General features: G+C 40.2%; 3 protein-coding genes across 3 annotated transcripts in view; 2 read left to right on the top strand and 1 right to left on the bottom strand.

Moving 5' to 3' along the window:
- The window catches only part of LOC149289361 (protein transport protein Sec24D-like), a 32417-nt gene extending 19414 nt beyond the window's left edge, over window positions 1-13003 (top strand). The window contains exons 11-22 of the mRNA XM_089490742.1: window positions 5473-5664; window positions 5891-5984; window positions 6843-6959; window positions 8422-8592; window positions 9139-9235; window positions 9483-9628; window positions 10129-10267; window positions 10635-10753; window positions 11170-11349; window positions 11762-11953; window positions 12493-12582; window positions 12863-13003. Coding sequence (XP_089346868.1) covers window positions 5473-5664; window positions 5891-5984; window positions 6843-6959; window positions 8422-8592; window positions 9139-9235; window positions 9483-9628; window positions 10129-10267; window positions 10635-10753; window positions 11170-11349; window positions 11762-11953; window positions 12493-12582; window positions 12863-13003 — 1678 coding nt within the window. The remainder of the gene's footprint in view (window positions 1-5472; window positions 5665-5890; window positions 5985-6842; window positions 6960-8421; window positions 8593-9138; window positions 9236-9482; window positions 9629-10128; window positions 10268-10634; window positions 10754-11169; window positions 11350-11761; window positions 11954-12492; window positions 12583-12862) is intronic.
- On the top strand, window positions 1814-2623 carry LOC149289362 (RNA-binding motif protein, X-linked 2-like). Its single transcript, XM_089490708.1, has one exon. It carries the CDS (start codon window positions 1814-1816, stop codon window positions 2621-2623), a length of 810 nt encoding a protein of 269 aa, XP_089346834.1.
- Window positions 13004-15312: 2309 nt separating the features above from the next.
- Window positions 15313-25637, bottom strand: LOC149289360 (N(6)-adenosine-methyltransferase non-catalytic subunit METTL14). Its single transcript, XM_089490782.1, has 11 exons — window positions 25572-25637; window positions 24038-24126; window positions 23287-23371; window positions 22271-22351; window positions 21377-21464; window positions 20874-20964; window positions 20146-20287; window positions 17145-17237; window positions 16640-16756; window positions 16255-16465; window positions 15313-15617 (listed from the first exon to the last, which is right to left on the bottom strand). The coding sequence occupies exons 1-11, from the start codon at window positions 25635-25637 to the stop codon at window positions 15313-15315; spliced, it is 1368 nt and encodes a 455-aa protein (XP_089346908.1).
- Between the last annotated feature and the right edge of the window lie 1471 nt (window positions 25638-27108).

Raw genomic sequence — 27108 nt, 5'->3', positions numbered from 1 at the left:
CGATATGCAGCCCCAAGTGGATGCTACTTTGACACATACCACCTACCTAAGCATTGTTGCAGACCATGTACATCCTTTCATGGACACTGTATTCCCTGATGGCATTGGCCTCTTTCAGCAGGATAATGTGCCCTGCCACAAAGCAAAAATGGTTTGAGCAACACAAGTTCACGGTGTTGACTTGCCCTCCAAATTCCCCAGATCTCAATCCAATCGAGCATCTGTGGGTTGCGCTGGACAAACAAGTCCGACCCATGGAGGCCCCACCTCGCAACCTTATGGACAGCACACCTTTAGGGGGTCTAGTGGAGTCCATGCCTTGACGGGTCAAGGCTGTTTTGGTGGCAAAAGGGGGAAATACACAATATTAGGCAGGTGGTCATAATGTTATGGCTGATCGGTCTATATATACCCAGTGTTAGCTAAACCACTAGCCAATGTACGTGTGTATGTATGTATTTTTGTGTGTGTGTGTGTGTGTGTGTGTGTGTGTTGCCTATATCGAACTTGTATTTTCAAACAACTTATAGTGTAAAGTGTTTTCAAAATGTGACACGTTTTGATTAACCCATTAATGTTTGTTTGCATGTGGTATCTCTGCAATGCTGCTTAGTTTAATCCATAACGTAAGAAATATTATTATGCATGTCATCGCTGTGTGTTTAAAAACACGAAACACCTTACAACTTTATAACATAGACTAACCCCGCTTGCTAGTGCTACTGACAACAGAGTTACTTCCAGTCCATCAGTAACGGCTCACGGATGCCTACTGTCCACGTGCCGTATTTACTAGTTAAATTGGGCATTCTAACCCAAGGAACTGAAAATCTATACATTTCAACGGCAGACTTGGTTTGTAAACGGAAACGCAGATAGCTTGGTAAAGTTACATTTTTGGCCAATCTTTTAAAGACGCAAACCATAATCAGACATTGGTCTCGTCCTATATTCTGGATAGCTTTATGTCTAACCCGTGCAAATTTAAATGTCCTTAATGTGTCAGCATCTACCACCTCTGTTGGGAGGCCGTTACACTTATCTCCCACCCTTCCAGTATAGCAAAGCTTTTTTGTGTTACATCTAAAGTCAAGGTGTTTCTTTCCAAACATCCGGGTATCCTGGAAAGTAATGCGATACTCACATACTGTGACCAAATTGCAATTGTTATTTAGGCTAAAGCTGGATATCTTGAATCTGAAGTTTGCGAACAGATCCCATAGATTTAACTGAGTCAGGAATACAATGTTTTAATTGTACGGCTGCGGATTCGTTCTTTTATTTGTCCACACCAAGTGCACACCTCGTCACTTTACAGGGATGTAGTTTTTGTAAAAAGCGGTAATTATTTCCTGCTTAATATGGCGTAATTATATGTCTACAAAACTAGGAGCTTAGTTCTTAAAGCGCCACGACCACACTGCCAGAAACTGCGCTGATGCTTGTTCTCTTCAGCCCGGCATTTAAAGGGTGTGCTTAGCGGCGCAATATACTTTTTAACAGGCAGGCGATAGTGTATTCACATACATTGTCGCTGAGACTTGTTTACAATGATTAGAAATATTCGCCGCGCCCGCCAAATTACCGAACAGCGACAACGCAGCGTACAATATTATAGCCGACAGGACGGAACGGAACAGACGCTTCCGGACACGTAGCTGACACACGTCATTTCGTCATGTGGTATGTTGCAGCCAACTGCAGCTTGCCTATTTTTTAATATCACATCCTGCCACACAACCCGGAAGTACTCTGCTATCGCACGGTCCGGACGGAGGCGCGTGTGGATGCGCATGCACGGCAAACGAGTGCAATGAATCCGTTAACAAAAATCAAGTTGATCAACGAGCTGAATGCCCGCGAAGCGAGTCTGGGAGTGAAAGAGTCTGTGTCTTGGCACAAAGACTATAAGGACAGCGCCTGGATCTTTATCGGCGGACTGCCGTATGAGTTGACCGAAGGGGACATTATCTGTGTTTTCTCGCAGTATGGAGAGGTTGTGAATATTAACCTCGTCCGGGATAAGGCCTCGGGACGCTCTCGTGGCTTCTGCTTTATCTGTTACGAGGATCAGAGGAGTACTGTGCTGGCGGTGGATAACTTCAACGGCATCAAGGTAAAGGGCCGTACGATACGAGTGGATCATGTGGCCAACTACCGGCCCCCCAAAGACTCTGACGATATTGACGACGTGACTAAACTTCTCAGGGAGGAGGGCTGTGGGGTACGGACACCCCCACGTCCACCCCCATCATCGGGCTCATCCTCTGAGGAAGAAGAGGAGCCAAGGACTAAGAAAAGAAAGAAGAAAAAGAAAAAAGATGACAAGGATAAAAAGAGCAGCAAGCACAAGGAGAAGAGCGAGCCAGGGGAGGCTGCTGTCCATGTCAAGCAAGAACGTATAGATCCATCGTATGATAAATACAATACTAAGGAGTCCGACTGCAGAGCGACAAAAGACAGACCCCAAGAGCTGAGAGAAGACAGAGACTCTAGGGGTCTTAGTAGGCACTCTTCCTACGACCGGCACAGAGACAGTCACAGAGAGAGAGACCGGCACACAGACAGTCACAGAGAAAGAGACCGGTACAAAGAGTCTCGCCCAGAATACAAGAGGAGATAGGCCTTCCAGAGACTGTACAGTGTTTAGAGAATCTTGCTGAAATCTGTTTTTTTGTTTCTTTGTATTAAATACGTCAAATCTGAAACTGGAATTGTCTGGATTATTGGCTGCTCTATAACTATGAACTGGCCATTAGCCATCTATAAAGTGCATTTAAGCCAGTGGTTGCCATGAAACGGCAAACCCCGCGTTATCTCTACCCATTTTACTTGTTTAGCTAAATGTATTGTGTACCTAAACCAGAGATGCGGCATCATTCTAATTACCCCCAGGGATTCTTGGCTTTCTACCCCTCGGTTACACTATATAATGCGACTGCCCCATATAGTAGCTGCTTTCTAATGAATCACCTGATTTAGTAGCTGTGGTACAGATAAAGCTGCAATGGCTTTTTAAGTTGACTTGTTTTAAATACCATTTTCATTGTGTTCTAAAAAAAAAAAAAAAAAGTAGCAGTTCCAATTTGTGTTCTGTTGGGTTCCTCCACAGTAACTACAGACAATAGACCAGGGCTGCATCTCCCTTGTAATGTTCTTCTAGTGAATGACCCTAGTTTCCCCTCGTTTATAAAGCTTACTTATATATTACATCACATGAGATGAAGATCACGGGTAACCAGAACAAACATAAGGTGGACTGTACTATAGCTCAGTACATGGAGTAAATCTAAAATGAGCTGTTTGTGTGTTAGAAACACTTTTATACCATGGTTGGCTGGCTATCACCCTACTTGCTTTTCGTCAGCGTTAGGTTATCTCTCCCATACAGCTGGCTTTTGATTGGTTCAGTCAGCCTTTGTATGGTAGGTGAGCAGATGGGAGAGAATTACAGGACGAGAAAGCGATTGGAATATAACCCTACTTCCTTGAGAAAATGGGCCTTTTAAAAGTAGCAATTACGCTGATTTAAAATCAAAGGGCTTAATTTACTAAAAGAAGAGTTGCGCTTACAACTCCAGCTCTTAACTCTTTATTACAAAGGGCTGAGCTGGCCCTGCTTAATAATAACGAAACGTGCGTGGAGACTGGAGAAATCTCACTGATAAAAGTATAAGTATCTTTTCCGTTGATTAGTTTTGAGATGATGATATGGAAAAAAACACCGACTTAAAAGTGTACAGTCTTTCAAGGTTCAAAATAAACTTGGCGGTGACTGAAGCAGATCCCTACTGAAAGGGATCAGCTCAAAAATGTGACCAGTCCAAATACCTGCCGCCTTACCTGCTGCTGCTTGTAGAAGTCAATTATCTGCCTGGTCTGTGTGGGATAACACAGCAGGGGCCGAGGACACTAGAACAATCCGCGTGGATTCCACTTATACTCATAACTGCAACATGGTATAAGTCTACGGACGCAGCTTGGGGTAACTGGTGTGTGTCGGTTCGCATATAGACGGTTAACCTTGGTGTGTGCATTACTTACTTACTGAGCTCTCGGTACAAAGCATAAGCTACGACTTACGTCCGTGGACCCTGTCCAGGTGCAGCTGTTAGCAACAGGGTCTACGTTAGAGAATACAAATATTCCTGTTTGCTGGAACGTTTTCAGAACAAAAAATCTTGTGGCATTCTGGACCGTTCCCTGACTTTGAAAGGAAGGTAATTTATAAGCAATGAGGAGTTCTTTACATATTATCCCCTCTCCAACTGGGTACGTAAACCTTCCATGCAGTGCGTGATTCGGACAGAAGATCATACACAAAGCACCACAGCTGTTACCTCTCTATTCCTACTGTCTGAAGGATAAATGTATTCTCCGCTATCTGCTGTCCATACACATTCCATTTGCTTTTCTTTTTTTTTTTTACATCAAATTAACTATTACCAAACAGGTCTGCTTCAGTTCTAGTTTACATTTACTTTTTAAAAACAGACGGGGCCTTATTTCTGTTACCGTCACTCATTTCTCAATAGTCTTTATGTCATTAATTTAAAGGCACAATCATAACCATGTTTCCTTTTACTATATATTGAAGTCCCTTCCTTGTGAATTTGCCCCTCCTATTCACATGCCCCTGGCACCCTTTTTAGGGTCACTAACTGGGTTCCTTGGTGAGCCCAGCTAGGAGTAGATAATGCATTGGGAATGCCCAGATGTACTTTCCTAGTCCATGGGTGCACACAGACATCATAAGACAGCTGCTACATGCGTTTGCTACTATGATCGCCTAGAGGTCAAGGCAGTGAAGCAAATGTATGTCGTACTCAGTGGCACGGTCACCACTGGATAAATCTATCTGCTATAATGAAGCATGCGCATCCCTGCAAGACGACAGAGGGAGCACGGGGCTGTAGATAGAGGCACCGGTAGCAGAAATAAGCATAGAGAAGTATAAAACAAAGTAATATCGCTTTTAGAGACTTGCCAACTTTATAACTTAACCCTAGAAAATTTCACCAAAACCCACTTCGCCATATAGGCAGCAACCAACTGCAACTGGGTATTATCTGGAAGATCTGTACAAAAGGTTGAAGGGTTTGCCTTCCTTTGTATCAACAAGTGCCGGGGCTAAAGGCCATGGTGTAAAATTTTAGGGAAGCAAATCAACTCTGCATGGACACCTACCTCCGAGCTGCCCCCCGACCTTGCGAGTTCACTGAACAAACACTGTAAGCAAACCAGCAGCAAAAACTGTCAGACTTGGGTGTCAGAAGGGACCGAAATTTGCTTACCCATCATATGTTACCCCAGGTTAATATGCTATTACAGCTTCTTGTGTATTTACCTTTTGTATCGTCACATTTTATTCCAACATTCATTGGTTTCCCTCTGGGTAGAGGTCTTTGTTCTATGTGTGCCAGTGATAAGGAACATATTGGTGAGTGTAACATATTTCCCTTTTTGCCACAGTGAGGACAACGCAGAATCATCTGCTATTCGCGTCGGATTTGTCACTTACAACAAAGTTCTGCACTTCTACAATGTGAACAGTAATCTGGCACAGCCGCAGATGATGGTGGTTACAGACATGGCTGAAGTTTTCCTCCCTTTGCTCGATGGCTTTCTTGTCAACTTTAAGGAATCAAGATCTGTGATCCACAAGTAAGAAGTCATGATGTGTTTTAAGACTGGTGGATACACCAAGCTGTTTGCACTGACATTCAATGCTTTGTGCTCGATACTTAATAATAATATTAATTTATTTCCTCACAATATTGTATATAAATAATGGGAATTGGACTGCTTGTGCTTTCCAAACTACGGCGTCATAAGTGTCCTCCTTGTACTGGTCTTAACTAGAAACTAATCCAGTTCCCATCTTCTACAGCTTATTGGGTCAGATTCCAGAAATGTTTGCAGACACAAATGAAAGTGAGACTGTCTTTGCTCCTGTTATCCAGGCTGGCATTGAGGCATTAAAGGTTCGTGCACAGTATCCATGATACATTCTATTAATTGGATTGCTGTATAAGTGTACACTCAGCCATAGCAAAGACACAACAGTTTGAGGTCTGTGACTCTTTTGATGCTTCTGTTATTTGGCTTGACGTTACCTGTCTTTTAGAGGGAGACTTCAACCATATTGTAGGTGATTCTGCAGAATCCCCCAAATGCATTTGCCTCCGTCCTCATCCCCATGGTTAGATGCCCTGCATGAGATGCACTCAGACGATGTTCCCACCTCCGGTCAGCTCCTGCTCTGACTCTGCTGAATATTGCATGAAGGGATCTGTTTAGTGCACATCTGTAAAGTCTTCCCATTAACTTCAATAAGGGCACTTTCCTGCCAATGATTGACAGCTTGAGCAGCCAGTCATGTCAAGAAATGTCAGGAAGAAAGAAGATAAGTAGTATATAACATAACAACTTAACTGGAGGGCCCTGCTCAAACACGCTTACAATCTAGAGTTGGAATTAAATATTTCATCTCACTGAGTTATGAGTGAACAATTCAATTAATATTACTCCTACTGGAATTTAGTGAATATAACCCACTGTTGATTTCAGTAATACCAAACCCAATTGATTAAATACTGGATTTTTTGATATTTATGTAGACCAAAATTAGACAGGAGTGGGCATCGAGAGTGAAATAGGATGAAACACATTAAAATAGGGAAGGCGCAATAACAGCAACATATATACAATTTAGAGGTGATTTTGTTAAAGGGGAAGCAGCAATGTAAATAATGATTAAGATGGAGTGCTACACACAGTATCTATAATGGTCCATGGGGGTTATACGCAAGCTTTTTGACACAATGCATCCTGTGTAACAGGCAGCGGACTGCGCAGGAAAGCTGTTCATCTTCCATTCATCGCTGCCAACTGCCGAAGCCCCGGGAAAACTGAAGAACAGAGACGACAGAAAATTGATCAACACAGACAAGGAAAAGGTAATTTTTCCTGAAGATGACAGATAACGAAGCATTGCAGCCTGCCTATATTTTCATATTCTAGGGACAGGCCTTGGATGAGCGCCACAAGTTGTAATGTTTTAGCAGCTCCTGTTCCTGCAGCTCAGCAATCCGTTACTGTCGAGGCGTAGCTAATTACGTTGAATTGTGTGTTCTGTTTAGCTGAGAGATGCCACCTAAGCAATTGTCTACCAGCGATGTGAGTCTACGTCTAACCATTTCAAAATTTCCTGCTCGCTGCAAACACCTAAACAATGCAATTAACACAAATATCAGCCTGACAGTATGCTCTGTTTGTTCTTCTCTGAATTAATTTGCTTTAGGATGCTAATTATTCTACACACACACACACACACACACACATATACTAATTCACTCTAATACCATGATAATTATGTTTACTTTAGTCATTCAGACTAATAATATGATCACCTATTTTGCACTCAGAATTAATAGTTTGCTTTGACAAGCTAATTATTCCATCTATGTTGGTGTTAAATGACACTAATACTAATTACTCTGTTCTCTTATACCGTGGATCAATGCTATCTTATGCACTGCTACATATTCTTCTTACTGGTTTATTAATTTCTTCTATCTCACTTCATTATTTATGTGTGTACGAGAAACTGCTTTTGTATTCTATTCCATGTAATAGTCTGTTATTGATATAGCCTTTTATGTTATCAGTTCTCTCTCACTTCTGGTGAGAGATACTGACCAGATATTGAGCCGTAGCAGCCCCACTTCAACTATTCACTCTGAGCACCACCAGGAACCGATGGATTCTTGGTTTACATAATTAGGAGACTTGATAAGAGAAATGCAATTACATACTTCATGAACATATTACCCATTTTATGTTAGATGTTTGTATGCCTGGGTGGTCAGCGGTCGATTAATGATAATTTCACAGCCAATCTGTTGGATTGCATTTTTTCTGCACGTGGCTACTGTATCGAGCTGCTGGCCACCTAGTAAAGGACAGTATCTGCTATTCAAGAAGCAATTAGTGATGGCATATTTCCCATTTTTTGTCTAGAGACATCTAATGTTTACGTGCTGCTTACACCTATTAACATTTTCTCCAATAATGCAGAGAAGCACTTCATTGGCGAGGATCGGCAACATGTAAACATTAGATGTGCCCAGGAAAAAAATTGACAATATGGAGACCCTGGGGGTAATTACGGGCCACTGGTGTTTCAATTTGAATATTTTTCCAGTTATATTCCTGAATTTTTGTTCCCCATATGAATGGAGAATTGTAAACAAAGAGCATTTTTAGAAGGGTATAAAGAATGTATACTTTGAGAGAAACTGGATTTCTACATGACAAACAAACACATGGGGGAACTTCATGAATTAACAGTATGCAAGACTCACTGTATAAACTTTATTTTACGCCACAATTTTGAAGATGTTTTTCTTTGTTCCACAGACACTTTTCATGCCTCAGAACAATGTTTATGAGCACCTGGCCAAAGACTGTGTGGCTGCTGGGTGCTGCGTCGATCTATTTCTTTTCCCCAATCAGTATGCCGACGTGGCTTCCATGGGTCTTGTGACCATGCTCACCGGAGGAACGATGTACAAGTACAATCACTTTCAGGTAAACCTGACCTTTCATTCTCACTGGTGCGGGGTACCATACAACTTGTACACAGCATATATAGAGATATATTGGATGTCCAGTTATTGAAAGCCCTGCTACGTTGAGTCAAGTGTCCATTGATGTCAACTGGGGTCACCTTTCTAGATCCCCCAAAAGCTTTTTCCTTTATTCAACCCTGTTGCCAAGAGATCCCTCTGTGATTAACTGGGCAAGTCCTCCCAAGATGCACCATGTCAACCTTAGTGGATGCTCTATTGGGAGGTGATTTCTCCATAGCTTTACAACCTGGCCAACTCAGAGCTTTTATTCTAAATGTTAAGTGACCACATACTGTTTTTGGAGTATATAATGACTTTAGGGTAGACTGGGTCCAGTAAAGTATGGTGTCCTGCTTCCAAACGTAAGAGAATTGTTTTGTTCATGCTTAAATTTAAAGCTTCTTTGAAATAGATATCACCGGGAACAAACATTGCGTTTTGAAGCCATCTACTGTGACTGTATATTGCTTTACAGTTAAATCACCTTTCCTTTCCGTATCATTAGGTGCACACCGATGGTCAGCAATTTATAAACGATCTCAGGAAGGACATTGAGAAACAAATTGGATTTGATGCCATCATGAGAGTTCGAACAAGTACCGGTAGGTATTAAAAAAAACAAAAACATTTCTAGTGCTTCAAAGTAAAGCCTTTTGATGTCGTGTTACTCTTTTTTATTTACCTTCAAATCAAGGATTTCTCAAACTTGCAATAATGACCAGAGGGACTAATTGGAAGATGTAAACTATTTTCAGAACAACATCCGAAATGGAATATCATGAGGACTGTGTGCATATGCTTAATAGGCTTCCATTCAGTACATTCATTAGTGCCTCTCTCTGTTTACAGGCTTCAGACCAACAGACTTCTTTGGTGGGATCTTTATGAATAATACTACTGATGTTGAAATGGCTGCCGTGGACTGTGACAAAGCTGTGACAGTGGAGTTTAAGCACGATGACAAACTTAGTGAGGACACAGGGGCTTTAATCCAGGTACTTTCATGATCGATAAAACGATGGAACTCAGGTTCTGTTGGCTCTGTTACACCTATACTCAAAATCGTGTTACTTTTCGGCGTCTGAACTGTACACAACACTGACATTTCAGTCTTGTGTGTAAAACGACATTTATTCAAGGCGTTTGTTAGACGCTTGCTTAAGAAGGCATTACAATGTTGGGAATGACCAAGTTGTGCTTGGAGATCCATCAGGTGGAAATCCAATGCATAGTAATACTGGCTCTAGTATGAGGAGTCACCTCTTGATCTTGTCAGAATGGATGTTAGTTACTCACATGTTACCTGGCTTTCTGAAGATAGTCTTATGGGTGTTTTCGCTCTGGGTAGGCTTTAATTGCCTCTTTTGTAAATCTGTATCAGTTCAAGTCCTTACTAATTTGAGCCATGAACAGTTTGGATGCTGAACCAGCATAGCTCATTGAGTCAGTACCTGCTGTTGTTTCCAATACTTACGTTGTGTTTATTTCATTCCAGTGTGCCCTGTTGTACACAACAATAAACGGCCAAAGACGTCTGCTTGTACACAACATTAGTCTGAATTGCAGTTCCCAGATGGCGGATATCTATAAGAGCTGCGAGACAGACGCCCTCATCAATTTCTTTGCTAAATCAGGTAAAATGGAACACTGTCTTAAATAGCTTTTTGGGCTGTTCTGCAAAATCTGGTTTATCGCAAAATCTGGTTTGTTTTTTTACTGCAAATAAGATCACTATGAAAATCACTGCTAAAATGCATTTCTAAGCTATAATAATTATAAATATAAAGGGTACAAATATTAATGTTGTTGGTATCAATGTTGGCTTAAACTGATTCTGTGGGGCTACTGGGAGCTGAAGTCACATATTACACACATTTAGGCTTCTAGTCTTTTACAGCTAAACCCTTGTCTCTATTTTATTGTGCGTGTACTTTAATGTCAGTTTAATGTAAAGCTTTTTTGTTTTGGGGTAAATATTCACTGTATGTCCTTTATTTGTAGCTTACAAAGCAATACTGCATCACCCATTGAAGACGGTTCGGGATGTGCTGGTCAGTCAGACAGCACACATACTGGCGTGTTACCGAAAGAACTGTGCCAGCCCATCAGCCGTCAGTCAGGTGGGCTGCAGTGTCTTCCTGCCTGTATTACTGCCTGTATCCTTTCTCTGCTCCCTCTACCTTCTTTCTTCCCATTCATTACCTATTAATTAGTCTTTGGTATGTATTATATAGAATTTTCCCCTTCTTAGTCCATTTAGTCATCATCTAATATACTGTACCAACTCATTAGCCAGTTGCTCTTTTAAACCCACACAATTACTAGATATAGACACATTTATGCTGGAAATATGGGAGAGCAGAAGTTCCCCAGATACAGAGAAGTATACTGATGCTAGGAATATGGCAGTTAATATGGTATCTGTGGATATTTAAACATCTCTCTTTTCTCATTACCAATAAATATGCGATGAGGCTTTCAATTCTTACATAGCACCAGATGTGTAATAAAAGTGAGATCCTGTATATTTTTGCAGCTTATCCTCCCAGATTCGATGAAGGTGCTCCCCGTCTACATGAACTGTTTGTTAAAGAATGACGTGCTGATCGGAAGCCCAGAGGTTCCCACCGACGAGCGAGCATTTCAGAGACAGCTGGTCATGTCAATGGATGTAGCCAGTACTCAGCTCTTCTTCTACCCATTGCTTCTTCCGATTGTAAGTCAATCTATAATATGTATGGATATACTGTGTCTCATCTCATGTTGTACACACAATGTCTATAACATATATGTAAAAAGCAATAAACATAAGAAATATAAAAAAATAATAACACTCCTTATCTTCTTATCATCAATTAAAAGGACCTCTTGACACAGACCCCTGGAATACTCCACAGCGGTTACACTTGTTGTTACAGATACTATAGTGGGGACATCTTGTGGTCAGCCATTTAATCGCTCATGAAATCCGTACGAGAAAGTATAATTTTGCCGTAGCAGTCATGTTGCACTAGTCATGAACAATATTCTAGCATTACTTGATTGTCAATGTTCAAGTAACGCTGTTAATGCTTTAAAAGTGAGAGGTGGCCCTTGACGTTTAACAATTGTTTTTCACTTTCACGTAGCATACGATGGACACAAAGAGCGATGCTGCCCCAGCAGCAGTGCGCTGCTCAGAGGAACGGCTGTCTGAAGGAGGAATGTTCCTGTTAGCCAACGGAATATGTATGTTCCTGTGGCTGGGGGTCAGCTCTCCTCCTGAATTCATCCAAGGAATCTTCAATGTCCCTTCCTTTGCACACATCACACCAGAAGCAGTAAGTTAGAGCCGCTCGCACTCTGTTCCCTACGTGATCCCGCTGGGCACCTCGTTTAATGTTGTGTCTGGGAGCCATGCACCCACCTTAGCTGGCCCGTTTGGCCCTTTACAGCAGTGCAATGATTACACTTTAAGCTACAGAGCTTAGTGTTTGGGTTCATAGATTCTTTACTAGACAACTTTGTCACACTGAATGTATAAACCTTTTCAGTGAGGAAACTCATCACCCATTAAATTTTGCCTGAACGTTATAATTTGAATACTTTCAATATAGTATGTTTATATGGTTGGTTAATTGTTTAATTACTCAAAGTATAAATTAAGTCAGCTTTTTTAAATTTCAAGGTGTACAGAACAGCACTTTTTTTTTTATATACTCTCCCCAATAAAAGTAATTTCTTTTACTTCTACTGTATGGTCAAGCACAACAGTCCAACTGTGTAAATGCATGCATTAATTATCATGTATCAGTCATTTTATTTTTTTATTAATATTTTTGCATCATCTTGTTTTACTTAATATACGCTTTTATCACAGACATTACTTCCTGAAGTGGACAGCCCTCATTCTAAGAAACTGCGCTCAATTATTGAAAACATCCAGAACAAATGTGAACACTCTATGAAGGTAAGTTGTATGCTTTGAACGTGTGTGGCGTGCTTTGAGCGTGCAACACTAAAGAGTTAATACAGTATGCTGCTCATCAGACCTTTTTATAACTCCCTTCAAACACATCGTTACCAGATTACTATGGTTACCATATAGGGTATGCTGTAAACAAGCACATCAAATAAGGCATGTCAAAGGAGATACTATATATATATATATATATAATATAGTATGTACAACATATTTGACTGGATCTAATTTATATTAACCTGCAACATCCCCTATTATTCTTCTTCAGCTCGTCATAGTGAAGCAGAAGGATAAGGCAGAGATGCCGTTCCGCCAGCTCCTCGTAGAAGATAAAAGTCTGTTAGGAGGAGCCTCTTACATGGATTTCCTCTGTTGTGTTCACAAGGAAATACGTCAGCTTCTCAGCTAAAGAAGAAGTGCAGATTCCTTTTTAGATGTCCGCATATATTTCTATTTCCGAGTTGTTTCTTCAAGTCTACCCACCCTTTTATTGCCCCAGCCTGCTTGTTTATATCACTGCCTGCCTTTAACATGACGTTCCTTCAGCTAGAAGACCTCAACATTTTCAGTAGGTAGTCCCTTTGTTGCGTATGGAGCAGGAGTAACTAAAATGGACATGGCCTAATACAAATTTCAATGTTCTTAAATATTTTCTATAATTTTACTAAGAAAGTTTGGTTACTTTTTTTTTTAACTGTTCTTTACCTGGTGCTTTCTTTAATCCACATACCCTGTGAGCCATAAATATGCTGCATCCCCATCATACAGAAATATATGAACGGACTATGTCTTAACTATGGCAGGTTGCATCAGTATCCAAAATTGGCTACCGATTTAATGATAATACACGAGGATTGATCATTGGATGAGTTCCCTTGACAGTAGTCTTTTATGCGTTGGATGCATTTTAGAGACAAAATAAAACATATCCAGGAATGAAATATGTAATTTATAATTTCAACATTTAGCATGATGACTGTAGTTTTATAGAAATTCCAAGTATATTTTTTAAGATTGAACAGTGAGCAGTATTCACAGCTTGCTGATTTGACTTTGTTAATGTTCGGCGTGATCAATGGATTAACTCCATTACTTTTTTGCTTCTGCAAGTTTGGGCATCTTGCACCAAGAAGCATTTTATAATTCATAAAACATACATCAACATTAGTTAGTAATTTAACTATTAAAAAAATCCTTCTGATCGCCACACAAGTAGGTTTTGAATTCCTGCATTCATTATGAATTACGATGAATGTCAAACATTGTCTTCTGTGGCAGGATCTGCGGTAGTTAGTAGATTAGAAATGACATTAAGCTTTTTCATTTGTAACCATCTATGGTGGTTGTCCATGAAAGCACGAGTTTAGTGCTATGGTAAGATGAATCATTCAACATGACTTCAATATTAAGAAAGGCCAACCCTGGGTTTCTCCTGGCAGGATAGAGCTTGGCCCATCTTGGCGATTAGTCAAATTGGTGAGGCATTATCCACAATTCATGTTGGTTATGCAGGACTGGCTTGGCTCTTCATAATTCATAGTGAAGCGGATTCATTGAAACGGTTTCTCTCATCTCAAGATGCGATAGATAAATCCCTACAGGTATGAACGATAGTTTGCAATGTGTCATTGAATGGAGGTGTCCAGGTTGCAAAAACAACCTTTTCATAGAATGAGTAGTTTTCAGTTGAATCAAACTGACTTTGTTAAAAATAAATCGGTTTTGCGAGCCATAATCAGATGTCATAAGGACCGTTATAACCAATGATATTGGATTTGTGTCACTCTGTGGTATGTTCTCATTTGAAAAGATCACAGTAAGAATACAATCAAGTTTTCTTGCAGTTGGATGAATGGTTGCAAATACATCCCACTTTAGCCATAGACTCAATGTCCGACACTGCAGGCTAAAGAAGCGACATTACAGTGCCTTATAAGTAAAATGTTTTGTAAAGTCTGTGTTTTATCCTCTGCGGGAAGATATTTTGTGATTGTTAGGTCTTTAAATAAATGTACGATACCTTGTGAAATAGCAAAATGTTTTCATTTTTTCCCCTGTTTAGGACAATGTTCCACACGGTATAGAAATGAAGCTGTCACCATCCTAACATTACTCGGGTATAGCAGATGGTGAACAGATCCCACTGATTTGAAAGCTTTAAAAGATGCTTTAAGCAGGGTAGTATGGATCGTGATGGAACCCCGCAGTACCCTTGGTTAAGGATGATATTAAGAAAACAGTCGAGAATCACTAGTGCGCTTGTATAAAAGAGGCAGAAACTTGTCGTAAGGCAGAGAATTTGTACAAATCAGTAAAAGTAATGAAGGTGTCCTAAAAAGTGTTTGGAACAATTAAGGTAAGGGTGTCCCTGTCTGTAATGAATGAAAGAACAATGAATGAAAGAACTAGAACATTTTAGCACTGTGGGGAATCACAGAAATACATACAACAGTTTGCAGGGGCTCTTTTTTAGTAAACAACATCATAAAAAAAAAAATCTTTATGAGCATTTAATTGACCTGTGAGTCACGAGTTCATTCCTTGTTAAATAAAAAAAATATTTATTAGCAAAGAGTTTTTTTCTTACAGTTTTCAAAAAGTTGCATCACATTCAAAACTTTAAGTTGCATCCTTTCTAAACTGAATGGGTTGTTTTTTTGTAAAGGATTTAAAGGTTAAAAGAACATTTTTAAAAAAACAAACTAATTTTGGAATGAATCAGCGAGGGGCAAATCCTCCCCTGTGCGGTCCACCACGTCCTCGGAAATTTCCCCTATCGCCCCTAAAACTGCCACGGTTCCTTTCTCTTCCTCTTTCTCCACGGCCCGCCGAAGGTCCACCTCGCCCACCGCCTCTGGATGCGCCAAACCCACGGTCTGATTTAGGTGGAGGCGTCTTGGGGCGCAGTCTCTCAATCTCCTCCGTGCATCCAGTCAGAGGGGTATTGGGAGCAGTGAAATACGAAGCAAAAGTCTCTGAAATAAAGTTGCTGTTTGTAAGTGTAGGACCAACGGTCAGCCAACCTAAAAAGAGGAAAAAACAAAACACAGGATAAGCATATGCGAGGGAGGGAAAATTAACAAGTTTATGTTGGAGGACAAACAAGTATACCCTTATAGTGGACCCGTCATGCAAAATATACCACGTGAATATTTTCTGCTACACACGCAACGCTGTAAAAAAGAATTTGCCTCTTCTCGATAGCTTTTATTTCTGAATATTTGTTACACTTGAATGTTTCAAACCAAACTAATTTTATTAGACAAACATAAGCCGAATAGACACAAAAAAAGCCCATGTTAAAAAGTAATTGCCCCCATAGTAACTAAATCAACCAATTAATTATTCATATCGTCTTGCAATGTGATGTGGGCTAAAAAGGTATCAGAAGGCAGCACACGACGCGGCCATCTGAAGAAATTCAAGAACAGATGACATTTATCAGCCTGGAAAGGGTTAAAAAATAAAGCCATTACTAAGGCTCTGGGACTCCAGCGAACCACAGTGACGACTCACTCAGGAGATCACAAAAGCACCCAGAATGTAAAAGAACGGTCTCCGTTAATGTCAGTGTTCACGATTCCACAAAGGGAAGGCACATCATTTTGTACCGTGTAACACATTAAAACAAGTTTCAAAATGTATACAAGAAACGAGGACCTGGTCTTATTGTGCTGTCCCGTCCAAAAAGGTGAAGTCGTCTCCTTCCCAGACAGAAATGTTCAATGATGTGAAAAATCTCAACAGGCTTCTCTATGTTGCCAATTTCAGGTTCCTCAGTGATGATGAGGTCAATGTCGACATTTGCATGGATGAAGTCTCCGTCAGTACTGCGGTGCACTGTTCCTCTTATACCCATGAGGCAATGCTCCTATAGGAACATAGAAAGTATTAGCATGAGCTACATACCTAGATAAATGTAGCTAAACCGTGAAATACTTTTATATTAGTGCCATAGAAAACCATTCTTTCTATGTTTCAGCCTGCTTGGATAACTCATGAATAAATCAGACAGCGGTTGAACTAAAATAAGGAGGTACCATACCTTCGTCCTCTGAAATATCGCCTTTGGATCTAATGTCTTCGTTTTTCCAGGGTTGTCTTTGTTTGTTTTAATCCAACAAATATCTTCTGATCTCCTAAAACCCCATTTGCGCAAACACTTCAAAAAAGGGAGAAAATAGAAAACAAGGTTTGGCTAATCTTGCAATATAATCTGTGGAAGATATTTTGAAATATAAATATTCAGTCTCCAAAGAACATTGCATTGGATTTCTTGCCCGATATTTCCAATATTCAATGTAGCGGCATATGAACAGAAGTCCGCAAACAGCTTGGAATAAAACATCCAAAACAGTTAAAGGTTTTAGAAAGAAACATCAAAATAAAGAGACAATGTCATATTTTCATCCCACCTGCTCTTGTCCTCTACTTTGTATGTTGCTTTGAGCAGAGCATACTAACATTTTTTTTGTTATATTTTTTTTTTTTTTTACATTTACCTGTTAAACTGGGGCACTATACCGGGGATTAGCATAATAATTCCTCACCATTCTGCCAAAATCCAGACCTTCTCCAGAGCCGCACCACAAAAACACAAAGGCTCTTGAGCCTGCGATGCCTTCTATATCCAACTTCATTATCTAAAAGTGAAAAAGAGAATACTCAAACTCAGTTATAGAACTCTTTCGTATAGCTATAGCCCCTACTTTGTACTTAGTGGTAAGCCCCAAAAGGCTTTTCAATGGAATGCAAGTTTTCACAATAACATATTTGATTTGTAAATGCAGAAGCAGCTCAGTATCCGTAACGGAGAGAGAGAAAATAATGATAAAAAGAGAAAGCGTGCACACGAAACCCGCTTGTGAAATTAACCTGCAAATTTAAAGGATCAACGGGCACTTCAGATGCCTCACGAGAGGTAAACATGGTCAAAGCTCTAAAAACGACCAATTAAAAAAACTAAATATATTATGCGTAACTTATTTCTGCTCAAATTCTGTTATGTTATAAAAAAAAAAATATGAAATAAAAATTCTGAGAAAGAATCAAGCTGTTTGAAGAGTTGATTTCTCTGGACAAGCGATACATATGGGGTTTCAAGCAATTCCTTTTACTGATAATATGTCTGTGGCCGAGCTGACCTTTGCTCACAGCACTTATCCCACAGCCGGCAAACACAATAAACGGAGATTGTCTGGCAAAAAAGGAGATAAAAGGAGATTTTCACCCAACACACTGCTGCAAATCAATGCAGCATCTCAGGTGGAGCCTCATACCAAGAAGATAATCCTCTTAATCCTGAATTATTCACACCGATTTAGACCGATGTGTCAGGTACTGGAAAGATGATTTCCATGAGCATATACATTTAAAGTTAAATTAGACCTTCTTACACTACGGAATCAAATACATTTATAAGCAGCATCCAAATACAAGCTGGAAATAAGCGAGACTCACATTTTATCGTAATACAGACTTTTCTTTATGAATCTGCTTGGCTTTAAAAAGAATCACCCATGGAGGCATTTCATGGGGAGAGTGCTTTTTATAGTAAGTTATTATGATCATGATGTGCATGTGTGATGTAACCATTACTCAATGTACTGCATTAACTCATTCACCTCCTCGTACCATTACACATTTAGCAGCCAACACAATCGTGTGTTACTATATACACACAATGTACTTTTTTTAAAATTTATTTCTTTGGCTTATTTCATTATATTCCTTTTGCTGATATGTATTCACGATAAAGTGTGCTTGTTCATACTTTGTGTACACAACATTGGAGAGCAGTGTCATGACAGCCTACACAATCAGTGTACAACATACTGTGTGTCGATTTGTATGAAGTGTACTGCTAGCGCCACCTATTGGATGCTCCTTTACTCTGCAGTGATGCTGTAAGAAGGCCCAATACATTTAATTTAATTGATCGTGGTAGTCCTTGTTGATATTTTTTTTCTTGCAATAATATTTAGGGGACCCAGAAGGCCCACTTGAGCATAATTCAATGTAGAGAATATAAAGCCAAAGGCTGTGGAATGGAAATTAGCCGATTTGGTAAAAATTAGACCCTTTTTTTGGATGACTAATTACAAATTGTTCATGTAATCTTAATCGTAATTTTGCTGTGACTGAGTGTAGGGCTGAAACAACGAATCGATAAAATCGATAATAATCGATAACGGAAATCGTTGTCGACAATTTCCGTTATCGATTAATCGAGTGATCGATTCGTTGTTGGCTCCTTTTACTTACCTCCGCGAGCGTTCCCTGCTTCCGCTACACGCTCTGCACTGCGTGACGGATGTGACGCGTTCCGGAGGTAAGTATTCTTCATGTCTGTGCGAATCGCTCTGTGCGAGTGGCTCCGTTCGCACAGAGCGGTTCGCTCTGTGCGAGTGGCTCCGTTCGCACAGAGCGGTTCGCAGGGCAGAGTGGGGGTGGGGATGCAGGGCAGGGTGTGAGTGTGGGGGCAGGGCAGGAGACTGGGTGCAGGGCAGAGTGGGGGTGGGGGTGCAGGGCAGAGTGGGAGACTGGGTGCAGGGCAGAGTGGGGGTGTGGATGCAGGGCAGGGTGTGAGTGTGGGTGCAGGGCAGAGTGGGGGCAGGGTGTGAGTGTGGGGGCAGGGCAGAATGTGGGGGCAGGGCAGAGTTGGAGACTGGGTGCAGGGGCAAAGTGCTGGGTGCAAAGTGCCAGGGCTGGGTGCAAAGTGCCAGGGCTGGGTGCAAAGTGCCAGGGCTGGGTGCAAAGTGCCAGGGCTGGGTGCAAAGTGCCAGGGCTGGGTGCAAAGTGCTGAGTGCTGGGTGCAAAGTGCCAGGGCTGGGTGCAAAGTGCCAGGGCTGGGTGCAAAGTGCCAGGGCTGGGTGCAAAGTGCCAGGGCTGGGTGCAAAGTGCCAGGGGTGGGGCAAAGTGCTGGGTGCAAAGTGCCAGGGCTGGGTGCAAAGTGCTGGGTGCAAAGTACCAGGGCTGGGGCAAAGTTTCTTGAACAGTAATAGTCCACCTCTTTTCAGAATGTTTGGGGTTATTTTGTTTCATAAATATGGTGTTTGGGTTTTTGTACTTTGAAAATATTGTTTTTTTATTACATCATAACAAAATAAGAATGTTAATGTAAATTTTAAGTTGTTTTTTAACATCCAGTTCATTAAATTATTTTAAATAAACAAAAAATTTGCATATTGTTTTTTTTTATCCGATTAATCGAAAAAATAATCGGCCAACTAATCGATTATTAAAATAATCGTTAGTTGCAGCCCTGAGTGAATATAATTTTATAAATATAGGAGCATTTCTGGTTTTAGATCCGAGTAGCCCTAAAAGCTTCAAATCCAATGCAATTCATTTAGTCAAAATGGCTCAGTAGTACACTATACAGAAGTACATGCAGGAGAGTCACTGTGTTGGGTTAACATAAATATTAATGAAACTACTATATGCGACAACTGTTATGTATGTACTCGTATTACATACGGTGCATGTTTAAACATGTAAACAATAATCCCGAATTAAAAAGTAAATCAAGAAACAATATTCATAACTTACATCTTCCCAGGTCCACCACTTTTCATTAGCTGCGATACCAGTCTCTCTGTAATACTCCTCGAGCGGAGGCTCCAGAAGGATCACATCAAACTCGCTTTTCAGCTCTCGCAGATCAAAGGTTTCCAGGTCTGCTTGCAAGTACCTTATTTTGAAATATAAAAAAACGGGCATTGTGATTGTCATGGAAAGTGGTAAAAAAAAACAGAGTAGATTTAACCCACTATAAGATGAGGAGTAAAGGATGAAACAATTGTGAAAAGGGGTTAAGCTCCATTCAAGACGATCTAATCTCAACAGACCTCAAAAGAAGCAGTTCAATTAGATGGTCTCTAGAATAGGCATCAAGTCTGTGCGTGTATGAATTTGGCTGTAAAGTGATCTTATCACCGTAGCAACCAATGGAATGGTCCAATCAGCAGGAAACTCACTTCTCAAACTTTGCAATAGAATCACTTTTTATAGATAAGCTCCTTATATCCTCACGTCTTCCCACAGCTACACTACCGCACAAAACCAGACGCTACACAATTTAATTAAACCAACAGTCTTAGCATTACCTATAGAGACATTTACCAGCGTACCCCAAACTATACTTGTGCTTACACTGTTCTAGACACAGTCCAGCCTATTGTACATACAAGGTTAACGGGGACACAAAAACTAGAGTACATGTGATCGCAATGTTGGAACTCTTTACATGTAGATAGAGTTGAGAAACATGCTCTTACATTGGTGGAGTATTGGATTTACTTATTAGTTCATCCTTCAGCCTGATCAGCTCCCTTAATTTGGGGTATTCTTCAAATCTGTCTGCTAATCCTGTAGAAATAGAAATCCAATAAAATATGTTAACTGGTTCTATAACAAAAATAAAGTGTAAGGTATGTACAGAACTGTCATTTCATGTCACTTGGCACAATACCTTCGTGTATGCATCACAGCCTGAGTGATAGCGGTCTGTTAATCATGTATATTGATTATTGTTAATTACTTGGGGTTGGGTTTTGCTAAAACCAGATCATTCAAGCATTCTGGAATATCAGGGTTCCAAATACGACCATTTGCTGGTAATAAAAGTTCTAGATATTTAACCTGTCGTCATTAAACAGTTATGACCAAAGGATTCAGCAAGATGTCCCGGCCTTGTAACGAAGCACAGTTTCAACAAAGGAAAAGACCCGACGAATTACGTACACGCTGTTTAAGGGGTGCCTGCATGAAACAAACATACCAACATCTCGAATGAAGTTCTGCGGTCTGTGTCCTGTATCAACAAAATGCTGACAGTAATCATTGTGAGGATTCAGGCTTTGGGTTCCCTGAAAACAGAGATAAAACTCATATTTTGTATGATTTGGATTTGCGTTTAATCGTCCATCTTATAATGTGTCAACCGTGCAAAGAGAAAACTATGATAGAACCATCGATATTTTAAACATATGATGGGTTTGGATTGAATTAGACACCTTGCAACGTTTACCCACTTACACTCTCTCGCACATACTCTATCCCTCTCTCACACACTCACACTGTAAAAGAAACATGGAACGTTTTTCTTTTAGAACAAACTGAGTAAAATCTAGAATTTTACTGCTTTATCACTGGTCCTTACTGGATAAGAGACGCCACATGGAACAAATTAAACACTTAAATACTCTGATGTTACTCAGGTCTCAAATCAGAAAATAAATCGAACACATCCCGTTTTAATCTTGAAATGTTCTTGAATACTTCATCATTATTGATCTGTAAAGGCCAAGTCACCTTAATATAAACCTACCTTGCAGTAAGTGTTCGGAAGTATAGATTTCTTCCAACAAAGATGACCTAATAGGACAGTGTACCCCATTTGGTTTGATTTAATGTAAGTGCATAATGACCAGATGTCTACATGTATAACCATTACAGATACTAGTGAGCTCTTCTCCCAGGTGGCTAGATTTAGCGCTAAAGCAGCACTATGTTTATTAATGCAGACATGAGTGAAAACGTCACTAAACTGCATGACATGAGCTATGCCGCACATCCAGCAGCATTTAGAAATTATTCAGGAAAGCACACATTTCATTTGGCTCTCTACAATGATGTCATACGTAGTTATTTGTAAAAGTATTTCTTTACATACCTTTAAAAAGGTGCTGGAGTCTTTATAAATTTCTTCCTTATAAGGCAGATTTTCCTCCTCTTTTTGTGGTTCAACTGTATCCTGAAAGGGAAATCAGCAAAAAAAGTGACTTTTTGAACATTAGACTAATGAATGTACATAGATTTTCCAACAGGGACATGCAATCTCTGTCTCACTCGCTGCTGTGCACTGCTACTCCTAAGACTCTCAGCCATCTTATCAGCTCCACCAAACTCTTACAGTTGAAGGTTTGAAAATGAATAACACTAAACTTTACCTTTTACAATTTTAACACTTTTATAAGCTTTGCCTTTGCGGCTGGATGTGGCAAGCTTATAGAGACGTAGCCCATGAGACTCGCAGCTGTAATTGCTGTAAAAGGTGGCTCTACAAAGTGTCGACTTTGGGGGGCTGAATAGTTATGTATGCTCAAGCGTTCTGTTTGTCTTTTTTCTTGTTTGTTTCACAATACAAAATATTTTGCATGTTGTGTAAACTAAACGATACAAACCTCCAACAAACCCACTTTAATTCCAGGATGTAACGTCACAAAATAGGAAACATGCTAAGGGGGGCGCTTTTGCAAGGCACTGTATATAAAAATGAAGGCGAGCACCATTGTTATCTGAAGAGTTTGAATAAAAGAAAAGCCACACTTCCAAGCCAGCAGGCACAACAAAACACCTTCAATAAAGAGGCCAGCAGTGTCCATATGTACCGTCAGATCCATACTTACCATACTGAAGCGTGTTATGGACACTGCCGCTGCCTGTACCATTTGGGACCAATTCCTTATTCTTATTCAACTTAACAAGTAAGAATGGCTAAATATGTTGTATTAATTGCTAAAAAAGTATTTAATGTTCTCTTAAAGAATTGTCAAGATACTGTAAATGAGCAGCACTATAAGGGCTAAGGTCATTTCTCATTGTATATGTTATAATTACCTTGAGATGTAATACCACAGAATAAACCAACTTTGAAAATATAAGCATCGTTTCTCCTTAAGTATTTACCTTGCATTCCTCAACCACCTCTTCATTGGCTTCTTCTTCAGGTACCTTGCGCTTTGAACCTGAAGCTGCTGTGTCATACGAAGCACTTCACAGAACAAGAAAATGTTTATTAATGGCCACTTACATGATTATTGGTGTCTGGGCTTTACAACAAGTGGTGATTCCAGGTGTGTGACAGTAAGGTAACAAAATGTAACACGTTAAAGCTTCGAACTATATTTAAACCAGTATTTGAAAGCAAAAGTTTGAAAACAGCTCTTATCTCCATAACTCACGACGGAATGTTGCTTCTGATCGGCTCAGGTTGAAAACAGCTTTTTTAACTTTGTACCACAATCAAATTTTTTTACGTAACACCCAATGAAATTTGATCTTTCAGGATTGATATATTTGCGAGAAATTTGGCACAGCATTTAAAGTATACCATCATCATATTGAATGATAGACTCACTTTACGACTTGCACTTACCCCACGATCTACAGCATGCGTACAAGATTCAAAAGGTTCACCTTTTAAGATACATACATCGTGGGGACACCAGGCTGCAGATATCTAAAAGATCTTCACCGCACAAAAACTAGTTTGGTTTTAATTGAGGAGCTAGTCCAGGGCCATGTGTTTAGGAAGCGGCCACAGATTCTACAGCCAAATTTTATTGGGGCACATTGAATACATCAAGTCCTAGCATAGCATTGCCAAAACTACAACTCCCATGATCCTAAGGAGGCAAACAGCCAGGTGTAGACTTACCGGCAAGTTTCTCTTGTTTCTGCTATCTCCCTTTGCTCCTCTTTGCTGTTTAGTACAGCTCCAATATTGTCGGCACTTTCAGCTCCCAGCTGCACAGGACAAAAAAATAAAATAGCGTGTTATTACAGCTACAGAGACATATAGAAGCGATATAGTTTCTACAGCACAATAATAATGTTGAATATCGATATACCGTAATTTCTGTACAACCTGAAACAGCACGGTATCAATCATTCAAAAATTATTTGGATTTACTACTAAATTCCATGGTTCCAAAGTAGAGGACCAAACTTGGGCTGTCTGCAGCTAAATATAGACTATAATGGAATTCCCATTATTTACACCAGGTACAGCACATATAATTCAGAGGCAGTTAATTTTACCATGTTAAAACAAACTTTGTTTCCCGTTGAACTATCAAATAGAGGTCTGACTACAAGACTAAGATCCAGATCCCTTGCAGCACTGCAGGGGACCTGGATCCTCCTCTCTGGTAGCCTCTGCTGCTGCCAGCACTTCCTCTGGGGGCTTCTATGACTGGTGCCGGTGCTCTGTCACAGAAGTCCTCGCGGAACTAACGGGCAGCAGAGGTTGTCTACGTGCATCGCCCCGACGTCCACTGGCTGCTCTCCCACTAGACACCAGAGAGTCTGAAGTACTTGGGACAAGTCTGGGGAAGCAGTGGTAAGTCAGGGGGAGGAGGGCAGAGTGGCATATGGAGGGATATAAGGCATTCTGTAGGCAGAGCAGCATATAGGGTGTTAAAGGCATTTCTGGAGGGGGGGGGGCAGAGTAGCATATAGGCAAGTATAAAGCATATCTGGGGGGCAGAGTAGCAAGACGTGGGGAACATGTGCGTAAATGGGGGCAAGACGTGGGGAACATGTGCGTAAATGGGGGCAAGACGTGGGGAACATGTGCGTAAATGGGGGCAGGTTGGCAAACAAAAAAAACCAACATTTTTTTCAATCAGTTTTTATTAAATATTAAAAATTGTTTACATGTGAATTAATATGTACCACTAAAACATTTTTCCTTTAGGGCAGTCATATCCAGTCTTTTTTCCCTAATAATTGAGCAAATGCGGTATTATCCACCACGCTACCGTCTTTCAGTAATCATACGCTGGTAGGAGAGCAACAACTGTTTTGTTTGTCAACAAGCAACACATGCAGGATTTCAACACATACTGTATTTTAACAAATAAATGTGCAGAATGATTCCAATGTGTAAAACACACAACTCCAATCACGTCACATGAGGAAGATAGATACCTCTTGGACATGGCTGGCATGACTAGATGGCAATGGGGTGTGTTGTAGGAGGAATCAGGGCCTTGTGCCAATTGTTTGTCACATAAGACATGGAAAGGAAGGAATTAAGGCAAACTAAGGTTTAACTACATTTTGAATCCACTTTGCAGAGGATCTCTGTGACAAATCTCTATTGCTCTAACCTGCAAAAAGAGCAATGCAATGAACGACGGACTGTTTCTCGGAAACAATGACACTTGGGACGTATGAATTTGTACAACCTGCTGGGCGAGCAGCTTCCTGCGCAGTTTCTGCCTGGCGCGTATTTCCTGCAGTCGGTTGTTCATCTTTTTCACGTTATCGATCACTCTTTAAAACCCAGGATATTCTTCTGGACTTCCCAGCTGATCTTTCGAGCGTGTAGCTGCGCGCGATCTGACTACGTCACAAACATGCGCACTTACTCAGGGGTATAAGCGTCAGCCATGTTTGATATTGGCACAGTAATCGTACTTTTTCCTAGTTTGTTATGTTACTTTCTTACGCCATGGCGAATACACTATACAGGAAGCCGATATATGTTTATATGTGTTTAAAAGTCACTGACTGTTTTGACTTATTAGTAAATAATTTCAGCATGCCATTACTAAAAATGTCTACCGAGTCCTTAGCGAGTAAGACTACGCCGCAAACATTCACTTATAGCAAAAAGCCAATATTGAGTATATAATACTGGGTTGTACGAGCGAGGTTTATACTGTTCAGTAATTTTGACATGAAACGTCCACCGTTTTGGAAACAATTGTAAAATACTGTTTGTCTCGTGTGTTTAGAACCGCCTCATTGGGTGTTTCATCATAAATTCGCGCGGTTTGGAAGAGGCGCGTTTTGCAAACGCGTGAAGAGGGTTAGGGAGCGTGTATGATGTGAGAAAAAGACCAAAACATATTTTATTCCATTGCCATAAAGAAACTGTAATTTACCGGTATCAGTGCTCTCTATTACAACCCCCCCCCCGGGATTTTGGTACATCAAGTCCTGGAGCAATTTTTTGCGATATGTCGGTTCAGCGATTATTCCCTTTTCCTGTGAATAGTGTACCTATGTAAACTATATATTGTTTTTTCAAGGAGAGATAGAGCTTTCTTTTGATACCATAGTTAGATAATTAGCTGAAAATTTAGGATGAGAAGTTTAGTAAAAACGAGCACAAATTAAAAAAACTATTTTTTATATGGTTTTCCCTCAGAATCCTCACAAAATTAGGTAAAGTGATGGAAAATCCCCTCCAAGTTTATCAAGTCAGGCGTCCTGATTTCAGAAATACCCAATTTATATAGATTTTCCATACTTTTCCAGCACTTATAGGGAACATACTATAAGGTGTACACTATTAGTAGAATTTTTATGTTTATGGCTTAACGGGTTTGGGGGTTGTGAACGGGTGCAGGAGGGTTATACTGGGTAGATATTGTGTTATGGGCAATGGGATGTAAGGTTTTTTTTTATTATCTTTTTTATATATATTTTTTTAAATGGTTAGAGGTCCAGTTATTAATGCCAGTGATGTCACAATGACATTAGCTCACTTTATAGGTTTTTTTAAAAAAATATTATTTATTGTATTATTTTGGTGATTTATTAATTTTTAAATCACTAACCTTTTTTTTTTTTTTTTTTTCTTCGTTTCGTGTTTCAGCATGGAAGGTGGGTTTCTCACGCTCCTCTCTGCGATCCCCTGCACCGATCACACTGTGATCTCTATGCAAGTCCCCACAGTCGCGCGATCGGCGTTTAAAAATGTAACAGTTCCTGCTG

The sequence above is a fragment of the Sceloporus occidentalis genome, unplaced genomic scaffold (assembly GCF_023333645.1).
Source record: "Sceloporus occidentalis isolate IW3139 unplaced genomic scaffold, rSceOcc1.0.p SCAF_46, whole genome shotgun sequence".
Classification (NCBI taxonomy): domain Eukaryota; kingdom Metazoa; phylum Chordata; class Lepidosauria; order Squamata; family Phrynosomatidae; genus Sceloporus; species Sceloporus occidentalis.
This window is presented reverse-complemented; position numbering and strand designations above follow the sequence as displayed.